At 37.0% G+C, this 14,288-nt stretch overlaps 1 protein-coding gene across 1 annotated transcript in view; it reads left to right on the forward strand.

The window, feature by feature from the left end:
• Nucleotides 1-14,288, forward strand: part of HDAC9 (histone deacetylase 9) — an 812,002-nt gene that overhangs the window by 222,372 nt on the left and 575,342 nt on the right. The window contains exon 3 of the mRNA XM_060304692.2: nt 10,814-10,876. Coding sequence (XP_060160675.1) covers nt 10,814-10,876 — 63 coding nt within the window. The remainder of the gene's footprint in view (nt 1-10,813; nt 10,877-14,288) is intronic.

Below are 14,288 nucleotides of genomic sequence, written 5' to 3' on the forward strand. Positions count from 1 at the left end.
GATCAATAAAACTAAAAGCTGGTTCTTTGAGAAGATAAAATTGATAAACCATTAGCCAGACTCATCAAGAAAAAGAGGGAGAGGACTCAAATCAATAAAATTAGAAATGGAAAAGGAGAAGTTACAACAGACACCGCAAAAATACAAAGCATCCTAAGAGACTACTACAAGTAACTCTATGCCAATAAAATGGACAACCTGGAAGAAATGGACAAATTCCTAGAAAGGTGTAAACTTCCAGGACTGAACCAGGAAGAAACAGAAAATATGAACAGATCAATCACAAGTAATGAAATTGAAACTGTGATTAAAAATCTTCCAGCAAACAAAAGTCCAGGACCAGATGGCTTCACAGATGAATTCTATCAAACATTTAGAGAAGAGCTAACACCCATCCTTCTCAAACTCTTCCAAAAAACTGCAGAGGAAGGAACACTCTCAAACTCATTCTATGAGGCCACCATCAACCTGATACCAAAACCAGACAAAGATACTACAAAAACAGAAAATTGTAGACCAATAGCACTGATGAATATAGATGCAAAAATCCTCAACAAAATACTAGCAAACAGGGGACTTCCCTGGTGGCGCAGTGGTTGGGAGTCCGCCTGCCAATGCAGGGGACATGGGTTTGTGCCCCAGTCCGGGAAGATCCCGCATGCCGCAGAGTGGCTGGGCCCGTGAGCCATGGCTGCTGAGCCTGTGCGTCCAGAGCCTGTGCTCCGCAACAGGAGAGGCCATAACAGTGAGAGGCCCGCGTACCGCAAAAAAAAAAAAGATACTAGCAAACAGAATCCAACAACACATTAAAAGGATCATACAGCACAATCAAGTGGGATTTATCTCAGGGATACAAGGATTCTTCAATATAAGCATTCTTCAATATATGCAAATCAATCAATGTGATACACCATATTAACAAATTGAAGAATAAAAACCATATGATCATCTCAGTAGATGCAGAAAAAGCTTTTGACAAAATTCAACACCCATTTATGATAAAAACTCTCCAGAAAGTGGGCAAAGAGGGAACCTACCTCAACATAATAAAGGCCATATACGACAAACCCACAGCAAACATCATTCTCAATGGTGGAAAAACTGAAAGCATTTCCTGTAAGATCAGGAACAAGACAAGGATATCCACTCTCACCACTATTATTCAACATACTTTTGTAAGTCCTAGCCATAGCAATCAGAGAACAAGAAGAAATAAAAGGAATCCAAATTGGAAAAGAAGAAGTAAAACTGTCACTGTTTGCAGATGACATGATACTATACATAGAGAATCCTAACGATGCCACCAGAAAACTACTAGAGCTAATCAGTGAATTTGGTAGAGTTGCAGGATACAAAATTAATGCACAGAAATCTCTTGCATTCCTATACACTAATGATGAAAAATCTGAAAGAGAAATTAAGGAAACACTCCCATTTACCATTGTAACACAACGAATAATATACCTAGGAATAAACCTACCTAGGGAGACAATAGACCTGTATGCAGAAAACTATAAGACACTGATGAAAGAAATTAAAGACGATACCAACAGATGGAGAGATATACCATGTTCTTGGATTGGAAGAATCAACATTGTGAAAATGACTATACTACCCAAAGCAATCTACAGATTCAATGCAATCCCTATCAAATTACCAATGGCATTTTTTACGGATCTAAAACAAATCACCTTAAAATTTTTATGGAGACACAAAAGACCCCGAATATCCAAAGCAGTCTTGAGGGAAAAAAACGGAGCTGGAGGAATCAGATGCCTTGATTTCAGACTATACTACAGAGCTACAGTAAACAAGACAATATGGTACTGGCACAAAAACAGAAACATAGATCAATGGAACAAGATAGAAAGCCCAGAGATAAACCCACGTACCTATGGTCAACTAATCTATGACAAAGGAGGCAAAGATATACAATGGAGAAAAGACAGTCTCTTCAATAAGTGGTGCTGGGAAAACTGGACAGCTCCATGTAAAAGAATGAAATTAGAACACTCCGTAACACCATACACAAAAATAAACTGAAAATGGATTAGAGACCTAAATGTAAGGCCGGACACTATAAAACTCTTAGAGGAAAACATAGGAAGAACACTCTTTGACATAAATCACAGCAAGATCTTTTTAGATCTACCTCCTAGAGTAATAGAAATAAAAACAAAAATAAACAACTGGGACCTAATGAAACTTCAAAGCTTTTACACAGCAAAGGAAACCATAAACAAGACGAAAAGACAACCCTCAGAATGGCAGAAAATATTTGCAGACGAATCAATGGACAAAGGATTAATCTCCAAATATATAAATGGCTCATGCAGCTCAATATTAAAGAAACAAAGAAGCCAATTGAAAAATGGGCAGAAGACCTAAATAGACATTTCTCCAAAGAAGACATACAGATGGCCAAGAAGCACATGAAAAGCTGCTCAACATCACTAATTATTAGAGAAATGCAAATCAAAGCTACAATGAGGTATCACCTCACACCAGTTAGAATGGGTATCATCAGAAAATCTACAAACAACAAATGCTGGAGAGGGTGCGGAGAAAAGGATACCTTCTTGTACTGTTGGTGGGAATGTAAATTGATTCAGCCACTATGGAGAACAATATGGAAGTCCCTTAAAAAACTAAAAATAGAATTACCATATGATCCAGCAATCCTACTACTGGGTGTATACCCAGAGAAAACCATAATTCAAAAAGACACATGCACCCCAATGTTCATTGCCGCACTATTTACAATAGGCAGGTCATGGAAGCCACGTAACTGCCCATCGACAGACGAATGGACAAAGAAGTTTTGGTACATATATACAATGCAATATTACTCAGCCATAAAAAGGAACGAAATTGAGTCATTTGTTGAGACGTGGACGGATCTAGAGGCTGTCATACAGAGTGAATAAGTCAGAAAGAGAAAAACAAATATCGTATATTAACGCATGTATGTGGAACCTAGAAAAGTGGTACAGATGAACCGATTTGCAGGGCCGAAGTTGAGACACAGATGTAGAGAACACACGTATGGACACCAAGGGGGAAAACCGCTGTGAGGTGGGGATGGTGGTGTGCTGAATTGGGCGATTGGGATTGACATGTATACACTGATGTGTATAAAATTGATGCCTAATAAGAACCTGCAGTATAAAAAAACAAACAAACAAAACTACTAAACTTTCTTTGGGTTATTTGTATGGAAATATGTTAATATAAATGTTTCAGACATTTCATGAAATTTCTAAAAATCTTATATGTTCTGGTATAATGTTATGTCATAATTCTAGTTATTACTTTAAAGTGTATATCTCAGAAATAACTAAATTTCCTTGTCAATTGCATTATTATGAACTTTCATCAAATCTTTAACTGTGGTCATTTAAAAAAAAAAAAAAATGAAAAGGAGTTTCCCAGATGGGAAAGAGTGGAAAAGCATTCTGGATTACAAGAACAGCATGTGCAAAGGCATGGAAGAATGAAGGATCTGTGTGGGTAATACCAAGAAATTGTATGTTCATGAATTTTGAAAAAGAAAGTAAAGGATCAAGTTACTAAGTCATGTTGTGGTCAGAACCTGAATGGCCTTGGAGGCCATGGTTCTTTGTTCTTGGCTCTGATTTAAGGGTCCTGAAATAGGAAAGATTCCATATCCATGGGATGTCTGATGAACTTAGTGATAGAGCCAATTGCAAATGTTTGTACTTTAATTATATGCCATTGCTATAAACAGTTTTGATCAGTCAAAAAATAAGTACAGTATATTTTGGGTGCTTGCTATTTCTAAAATTTGGTAGTTGGCACCCAACTAGATCGAATTTTGAAGTCAGAATTTAATTGCAACATTAAAAGAAAATGTTGTTGCTATTTTCGGAAGCAAGCATCCCAGCATTCTCTTGATTTAACTTGGTGATAGGTAATAGTTTGGTATGGTAAATACCACTCGATCTTTGTGGCAAGAAATGATGTTTCTGGGTTTATTTTCTGATGTCTGCTATACTTTTATTAGCATGTGGAAATTAAATTAGCTCTGAAATGTAGTATCCATCCAGATGCTAACTATGACTATTAATTTTAGGTGATCAGAATCCCATTTATTTCCAAAATGATAAATATTAAAGGTACAGCTACGTAATAATGAAACACACTTTGTAGTATAATATAAAATTAAAAATTTGAGGCATACCAAATAGCAAAGTTAGAATGCTAATTTTACTTAATTGGAATTCTCCCAGAATTTTTATTTTCATAGCCTTATAGACCAAAATAGTGTTTTTGTCTTGAAACTAAGATTTGTACTAATAGTTTGTGGTGTTATAAATACCTTGTACATACAGAGTTTGGTAAACATAGCATAGGTTAGCCAAGCTTATACAATTTGAAATACAAACCAGTATTTCAAAGTAGATGCTGTTAAAAAGAGAAAATGGTCTTTTCATACCTTGAATATTAAGTGGTCTTCTTCAGTCTATTAGCAAGTTTAATTATTTTCATTTTGAAAAAGTATTCTGTAATAATAATGTTTAATTTGAAATTGGACCCAAAATAGATAATTTATTTATACCTTTAGCCATCTAATCATTGCTTTGGAAAGAATGGTCTTATCTACTGGTTCTCAAACTTTACTGTTTATCAGAATCACTGAGAGGGCCTGTAAAATTCAGATTCCCACCAGAGATTTTCATTTAGTAGTTCTGGCCCAATAAATTGCATTTCTAACAAGTTCCCTGATGATCCTGATGCTCTTAATCTGCTAAAAATAGAATAAATCATGGATCAGCACATCCACTTTGAAGGGAAGAGTTAGAGAAGAAATCATTTTCAATCAAAGCAAGGCAAATAATTCTAGAGGTTTGTTGAAGTTGTTGTTCTGTTCTCTTATGGAACAGTCTCCTGGAATTCCACTGCTGATGTGTTTTCGCAGACCCTTTGGGTCCAGGCAAGATTTCCTTTTCTGAAGATCATTTGGTAGCCAATTAGGTTGTTATAGTACAGAGGAATCACTCGTAAACTTAGTGTCCACTATTTAATAAGAGACAGAAAATTCAGAAAAATAAGCTACTTAGTTCAGAGTAAAAATTAGTACATTATACTTTCCCTCTCCTTCCTGTTCCTCGGGGGTCTAGGAATCAAGTCAGTTGCCTGCAGGCAAGTGTGTATAACTTTACTGATGTGACAGTACTTTGAGAAATGTGAGGATGGGAGCAACAGCAACATGAGTGAGAAAGAGTGAGCAGAGGACTTACAGCTCTTGGTGAGTAATTTGTAGCTTTCTTGTAAAGCACAATTCAGTACTTCAGGCAAACAAGTTTTAAATCTTACTGCACCTGGATTCTAGAACCATAAGTTTTGGTACTGCATGAAAAGTCTGTGCTTGATTACAGATGAACAGAGGATGTATTATTGTGGTAGAATAAATTAGGTTCTACTACCTCCTTTGCTTTTTTCCAGTGGAGTCTTCAGTCATGTTATTTGTGGAAATATTTTGATGACATGTAGATTTTTTTAATCCATAATTTAAATTTTTAATTAAAATTGAATTTAAATGTTTAATTTTTTTTGTTTTGCCTATATACCCATAAAAAGAATTGGAATTATCATAATTATTCTTGAATGACATTTTGCATTAGGATTCGATGCCCATTCCCATTTTTTATTAAATTGGGAACCTAGTTTTTTGCCCTATTCTTTTTCACTTATTATTTAAATAAATGTAAAATATAATTAGATCAATTTCCAAAATATTTATTAAATTGAATTAAAATTTATTATATTACAATTTCAAAAACTGCCCAGCTATTCTAGGCTGACATTTGTATTAGCTTCTTACTGTTCTTATAATATAAAATTTATTATCTTTTTTCCTTGTCAGTAAATTGGTTTTATAAATACCTAGAAAGAAACTTAGTCACATTTCTTTACCAACATGGTTGAGATGATATGAGAAGCATTACCTCAACATTCTTAATATTTAAGTTCTTGGATAATAGACGTAATCAATATACTTGGTGGTAGGTTTTAATAATGCTATGTTTTCCTCCCAGAAACAAGTGGTGTCTATTTTATGATAAGCGTCCAATGTCTTTTCACTCTAAGTTTTCATTATCAAGAGTTGAAAGACAAGACTGCCAATGGCAAAAAATGCTGAAAGAATGCAGGGATGAAATATGAATAAACCTCAAATTAAATAACTTGGTCAAAATGAAGAAGACCCATTATTTATACTATTCTACGTGGATTGCCCTCTCCTGGTACCTCTGAGAATGGAGAATTACTAACTCTTTTGAGTTTTATTTTATTTTATTTTTTATGATTATAAAAGCTTTGAGACTATTTTTTGTAGATTGAGGGCATAATTTAAATGTAAAACGACAAGAGATGTATATTACGTCAACGCAGATGGTCCCCAATGTCAATGGTTCAGTTACCGAACCAAGTTCGTCCTGCCCGACTCACAGCAAGCCAGAACGCTGAAACACGGGAGATTTGCAGCTAAGAGAGGGCTTATTCGAAAGGCAGCCCAGCGAGGAGACAGGAAAACAAATCTGAAAGGCCAAGGGCTAGGGGTATTGATGGGATAAAGAATAAAGAAGCAGGGTGGTCTGAGACATGGGAGGCACGGGGAGCCTCGGGAGCGTGGGGAGCATGGGAAAGGTGATTGGAGAAAGGTGCGGGAATTGTCTTTAGGTGCTGGTATAACAAAGCTACAGGCCTCTGCAAGTTCAAAAGGTCACCTCACGGGCCCTCGGCATGCCCATGTGAAGAGTCCGTGGTCTTACCCAGTCTTAACCACCTCAGCTCAAACCACATGCAGCTGACTCCAAGTTCCTGGAAAACTACTCAGGCAAACATCTTATTGTGTAGACCACCTGCTCTTGGAGGACATGCAAATCTTAAAACACCTTGATTAGTCCAGGCAGGTGAAATGGATTTGGCTAATCATTACCCAGAGTTTCAGTTCCATTTACGATTTTTCAGCTTCACTATGGTGCGAAAACAGTATGCATTCAGGAGAAACTACAGTTGAAATTTCGATATTCTATGAAGATGCTGGGCAGCAGTAGTGAGCCACAGCTCCTAGTCTGCCACGGTGATCACTGGGTAGATAACTGATACACTTAAAACCATTCTGTCTTTCACTTTCAGCACAGCATTCAATTACATGAGATATTCAATACTTTATTATAAAATATGCTTTGTGTTAGATGCTTTAGTCCTCCTGTAGGCTTCTGTAAGTGTTCTGAGCATGTTTACAGTAGGCTAGGATTAGCTATGATGTTTGGTAGCTATGATGTTAGGTATATTAAATGCATTTTGACTTAATGATGTTTTTCATTTAGAGGTTTATCGGGAAGCAACCCCATCTTAAGTTAAGGAAGATCTGTACTAGGATTTTTGCTGTCCCTCTTATGTTTATCACTAGTTTTACATATTCTGTTTAAAACCACTCTGAGACAATTAAGAGTGATTCTATTTTTCACAAGTAGATAATATTAAAATTTATTCTCAATATCTCCGATAATTATTTGCATTGTAAGGGACAAGATGGTGGACTAGAAAACATGAATGCTAGACCTACTTAGCTAGAGTACCTGTTCGAAACTAAGCAAGTCTCTTCAGTCATAACTCCATTAATGAGTGCTTTTGCATCTTTCATAACCCTCTAAAAAGTCTCTTTACTTTCTTCATGTGTAAAATAGGGAGATCATTTGTACTAGGTGAGTGGATTTCAGTTATTTTTTTCCTTCCTTTCCTTTCTCAGCTTTACTGAGATATAGTTGACATACAGCACTGTATGTTTAAGGTGTAGGGCATAATGATTTGACTTACATACATCATCAGTGACTACCACAATAAGTTTAGTGAGCATTCATCTAATATATCATCTAATATAGGTACAAGATAAATTGAAAAGGAAAAAAATTTTTTCTTGTGATGAGAACTCTTGGGATATACTCTGTTAACAACTTTCATATAACACATAGCAGTGTTAATTATATTAATCATATATTAATTATGTTTTATATAATAATAATATAACTATTATGTTGTACATTACAAATTCCTAGTACTTATTTATCTTATAACTGGAACTTTATACTTTTTAACCACCTTCATCCAATTCCCATCGCCCTACCCCTCACCTCTGGTTATCACAAATCTGATCTCTTTTTTTCCTTTATGAGTTTATTTGACTTGGAAGTATGATTGACCTACAACACTGTGAGTTCCTGGTGCACAACATAATGATTGGATATTTCTATACATTACGAAATGATAGCGATGATAAGTCTAGTTACCATCTGTCGCCATACACCATAATTTTTTCTTAATATAAGAAGTCATTATTCAAAACAAATCTTACATACGCAAATGTAAACAGATGAAAATGAAGCTGCCCTGGTTCAGGGAAGAACGTCTTCTGGAGAACACCGAGTCAACTCCCAGGTACCTTGGCATCCTGGGGGACAGAGAGTTTGGACATCATTATAGACAATGTCTAAATTTCCTCCCAGGTCTAAAATGCTGTGGTTGCTTACATAATCTCTGAGATAAATTGCCAGGTCCACAGTATTTCCATCCCTGTAATTTTGTACACCAGTTTCTTAATTGAGTGAAAGTTTACTTGCAAAAGCAGATGGAATTAAACAGTTTTTCCCATTGACAGGAACATAAGATTTTCATGTTTAGCTTAAGTCAAATGTAATTTGGAATAACTTTTTTATAAAAATTCTTATAATTTATCTGTTCAAATATAATTGCACAGTAAGTAGGAGTTAATCTATAAAAGTAGGAAAATTCAGTGCCCTTCTCTTCAGCAGTGAGTTATCTGCCTAATGACTTAACATGCTTCCTCCTTTTCACCAAAAGTCTGTCTCCGTGTTCTCTTTCTTCTGCCCCACACTCTGCTTGACCAAGATCCCTCCTTCGCCAGGTCATCCTGGGAACCTTGAAATGCTCTGCTGTTTCCCCTTCCTTTTCTGTTGCTACTAATGCTTTAGGAGTTTTATTTTTTCTTGCTGAGCTAGTTTAGAAAAAGGAGAAGAGCTCCCATGACCAGTGGATTTTTCATTTTGGGGTTTGCTCTTGGGAGTGGCTAGATGCTAGCAACCCAATTTGTGATGCAGAATTTATTTCTCAGATAGAAATGATGTTAACTGTACACCAGAGACCATAGAATTTTTAGTACTAAATACTATATAGCTCATGTACAGGTGAATTCCACAATGTGTGTTGGTCTGGGAATCTATCAACTATTATAAATGCTATTTCTATAGAAAAGTGAGGTCTGTGTTTCAGGCAATCAATGTAGAAATGAATGCAGAACATTCATAGTTGGGGACTGACCATATTTATTTATTGATCCACAGGTGCATATAATCTGTAACTCTGCACCATCCATAATTAAGTACCAACATTTACTTTTGCAGGTGAATTGAATTTAGTCTGAGAGGCTGAAATAGAGGGAACGTTTTTAGGTCTAAGCTGTGTGCATATATATATATATATATATTAGATATAATAGAAACTGAATGCAATAAAATTGATAGGTGGTACTAAGATTACATTAAGATTTGTGAAACAGGACAATTGCCTTACAAAAATAGCAAGTAAAAAATCAAGCTAGTCCTTCATAAACATTTTATTCTGGGGTGTGCTTGTCTTCTGAAACTACCTCTACTAAATCTCCTGTCAGTCTTAAAACTAGAAGGCAGAAAAGCTTCTAGTGCTACAGCCAACTGCAGTGTAGCCAGAGAAACAGGCAACAAAAATAGAACACCAGGATTGCTGAGCGTGGGTGAGGCAGAAACCACATTATGAGCAAAAGCTTCCAGTATTATTTTAGAACCAATACAGAGCTCTGCACTTCTCTCCTCTCTCTTCCAAAAACACATACTACAAAAATAAAATGAAATGAAATGTATGTGCATTTGCCCTCTTAGAACTATGATTCTTAATTTTTTTTTTCCCCTTCCTTTCTTTGGAAGCGAATCGCCAGTATGGAAACAGTGTGTAAAAGCAAGCTTGGAGGGAGGAAAGAGTTAATTGCTTTTAAGGCCCTGCAATAGAGAATTATGGTTTGAAAGATAGAGGCTGGACAGCTGGGTTTGCTGGGGTATTTTTAAATGCATTAATGCAGGCTCCAATCACTCGGCCATGCTTGACCTATTTTTGGCTCAGGCCGACCATTGTTCTATTTCTGTGCCTGTGGGCCATGCTGTTGTTGATTCATATGCAAATGCATTATCACTAGCTTTAGCCAACTTGAGCTGAGAGAGACCAGAGAGGGGGAAGAGACACACACAAACAGGAGAAGGGCACCGGCTGAAGCCACTTGCAGGACTGACTGACGGTTCTCACAACGAAACTCTAGCAGCCTGAGGAACTAAAAGCCAGGTTTAATTGGTTTCTTTTTCTCGTGGGTAGAGTTAATATTTTTCTACTTATTTTGACAAAGCAATAACCCCGAAGCACATTCCTAGTTCCCACCTGCTTTTAGTTTCCGGTGTAGCCTAAACTCCAGAGAGCCTTAGCATCCACTCGGTCCTTTCTGCTTTGTACACAGGTTGGTAACGTGGGAAAAGTGTCCAGGTCTTTTGAAAAGTGTGTGTTAACAGAGAGGAAACCATTGTTGAAGCTGATCCTCTGCTTCTTTTCCTCGGGGTGGAGGGAGGACCAGCCAGGGTAACTCCTGGGGCCCGTACACTGAGCAGCGATGAATCTTTCAGTAGCTGAAGTAAGAGTGATTGGAATATGCTGCAGACAATTTACGAGACTGACTCGTGTTTTTCTTCAGATGGGGTGGCTGGACGAGAGCAGCTCTTGGCTCAGCAGAGAATGCACAGTATGATCAGCTCAGGTAAGACCCTTTTTTCATAACTGAGACCTTTTACGTGTGAAAAGGGGTTGACTTGGGAAATGAAGCTCCGGAAAGCACCTCTGTTAAGGGTTTGCTGCTTTTTGGTGTTGATGTTGCTATTTTCTTGGCGTCTAGGAGGGTTTTAGATCCCTTCCATTACTGTTTCTGTGAATATTCAGTCTGCTCAGGGACAGGCTGCTTCTGAATGAAATCTCTAAGCTTCTGATGAAGGATGGGACTGAGATAAGTAAAATGTACTTGGGGGTGTTTTGCCTGACTATGCCACTAGAAAAAGGAGATCAGTACTGATTGTAAGGGTTTTCTAATGGGACTTTAAAATAATCAGGTAAGTTCATATCGGGGCTGCAGCTTACATTGCAGTCTCCTCTAGCCGGATGATTTTATATTTACAGTGTGCCTACAGAAGCACATCTATTTATAGACCTACCTTCTGAAATGTGTTTGCTACAGGAGTTGTGAAGGTAGTTTTAATTGTGGCTTTTTCTCCTAAGCCCAAAATGAAACTGCTTAAGGATGAAATAAAATTATTATTAGCAGATGGTTATTTTAATTTTCTTCAAAACATTTGGGGAGTCTACATTGTCAGGCAGATGCGAGGGCATAACACACATATAAAGGTGTTATATGCAGGTGCAACGTTTTAAAGAATAACAGTAACAGATTCCGATTTTTAGTTTCCCCGTGTATGTGCTTGTGCCTTCAAGGAGCTGTGCTGATGGAAGATGAAGCTTGTCAACTTTATCAATTTCTGTTTGTTAAAAGAGCAGACTCTCCGGGCGATGGCACATACTTGTAATTGTTGCTTTTCATATTTATTCCCTACAGCTAGTTCCTAAAGCTTGGGGGACTTTTTGTTTTGTTTCTCTTCTGAGTTCTTCCATCTAAATTGGCTTAAAGTTCTCCCTCACATCTTCTGTGTTCCTATGTGCACGTAATCGTAATTATAGATCACCACCTAGATTTCCATGGTAAGAATGCGGCATAAAGCAGCGTCTACTTGGTAGAGCTAGAATGGGAAGAAATATTCCACAGGTAGGCATAATGTCTGTTTTAGTATTGAACACCTTCTCATCTCTGAATCTATGTTTGAAGCAAGTTTTCTTAAACCTTGGTTACTTAGGATGATTTTAAGGTCCTTCTGTTGACCCCAGTTTTTCAATGAATCAGAATAAAATAGCAATTTTGTGTAATTTGGTGTGTTTACACTTAAGTAACAGGACCTACGTTAATTAGTAGTGCCTGCTTATGGAAAGCAAACGTACCAGAATTTCATTATGGTTTATTATCTTTGCGGCTGTAAAGTTGACAAAAGCTTGCGGAGGGGTCAACCGGAATGTCTCCGATGGAACCGGTCACTTAGCATTTTATTTTTTAAATATCCACCAACTCTATAAAAATTACTATTTTAGATGTCTTTTCAGTATTACACTTTATCCTTTTAGTCCTTACCTCTGTATTACAAGTTTCCTATTTCTTTCACGTGGTAGAAACAAAGCTGTACCTTTCAAGCAGATACTGTCTGCTGGCATTGAACCTTGCTACAGGTGTTTGCAAGCTTCACTGTCTCAGCGTCTTTGATAATCATACATAAATTTACTCCAATTTCAGTTGAGATTGTCATTTTCCTGACATTTAATGATTTTTATACAAAGCAACAGTATTTTCAAGCAGGGAAGCACTTGAGACTGTCTGTGCTATTGTCAGTTTTACAGGAAGCAACATTTAAGCACCAGCTGTTAAACGAAAAGTGATGTCAATTGACATCAACTCCCAAACCTGTCTGATATAAATAAGGAAAAACTCCAAGTTCTATTTATTTTTAAAATTTGAAACATAAAAACATTTGCATTCTTCCCACCATGTCCTGTAACATTTGCTTTTGTTTAATATATTATTATATGCCCTTAAATTTAATTCCCCTAGTTTTTATTGTATACTTCTGAGACAGTGGCTCTCAAAGGTGCCGTCACCAGGAGTATTTTACAAAATACCGATGTCTGGGTCCACCCCTAGAGTTTCTGATTTAAACGGTATTAGAAACATCCTGGACATTGGGATTTTAAAAATCCTGAGCAATTCTAATATGCAGCAAACTTTGGGTATCACTGATACAGGGGAAGGGGGAGGTGATGGGATGCTGGTGACCCATATCAATAGGGTTGGCCCTTTAAGTTAATTGCTAAATTAGGGGTGTGTTTGTCCACATTTAGCTACAAATCCTGTTCAGCTGGCTTTTGGACCAGTGGTAGGGATATGATTGATAGGCTTAGAAATGGTTGGAGTCTTTGGATCTGAAAGAGAAAAAGATATATTGTGGCAGTGCAGGGTGGAGGGGGCACTGCTCGAGGAGTGGAAAGCTCTGTTCTAGCTAGAGCTCTGCTGTTAACCAGTTGTGGAACTGGTTTACTCACCTGTAAACTGAAGAATAATGATGTCCTCCTGCTTACCTCTTGACATTTCTGTGAAGTTCAAAGGTAACATGTCATTAATGTGTGCACTCACTGTTATTATTGCTATTTTTAATGAATGAACCTGGGTTTCTGGCTCTTCAATACCAAGGTCTATCTTGCTGAATGAGCCAGATGAGCTAGATTGCATGTCACATGGGGGAATGAATTTTAGTTTTGATAAATTTTCTTTAGTTATCTTATAAATCAGCTTTTTGTTTTGTTTCCCTGCTCTGATAAGAATTAAATTCTTTCCTTGGGTAAATGGTGACTTTAAATCAGAGTAGCATGGGTATGTGTGTATTTTCTGTGAAATGTCTTCTTAATAGTCAAAGGCAAAGAAGCTGCAGAATATGTAATTGGACAGTGAGATCCCAACAGCAGATTTCTTGAGATTAATTGTTTAAAAAGCTTTGTTCTGTTGTTAGTCGTTGCTTTAGAGTCCCCATTTGTTTTTCTAGTTGTGTTGGATACTATGAATTAAGCTAGATGACTTTTTTCTTCAGAGCTCTTTATATACTATTAAATTGCAAGTGTTTTATATGGTTCCATTTTTTTCCTAATACTGACCCAGCCAGGCTAGACATCTAAAGTAGAATTAGGTTCTACAATGTAGTCTGTTAATACCTTTTTAATAAAAAGCTTTATAATATTGAATCTCGGAATTTGGTACGAGTGACACATTTTGCCAGGTCGGTCTCCACTTTTGTGGCCTGTGTGGGCCAATATAAGTGATAACTGGCAGAAGCTGAAGCATGTGCAAACATTGACTCAGGTCACTCAGCAGTAGCTGGCAGAATTCGGGGTGTTCTGTTGCCAGGCATGTTGCTTAATGCGTTGGACAGCAGAGCTTTCCAGACAATATTGGAATGATTATTATGAAAGAATTTCCTAGAGTTTGTACAGCATCAGTGTAAAATACATTTACAATAAGGAAAAGTCGT

This window comes from Globicephala melas, chromosome 9 (genome assembly GCF_963455315.2).
Source record: "Globicephala melas chromosome 9, mGloMel1.2, whole genome shotgun sequence".
NCBI lineage: Eukaryota > Metazoa > Chordata > Mammalia > Artiodactyla > Delphinidae > Globicephala > Globicephala melas.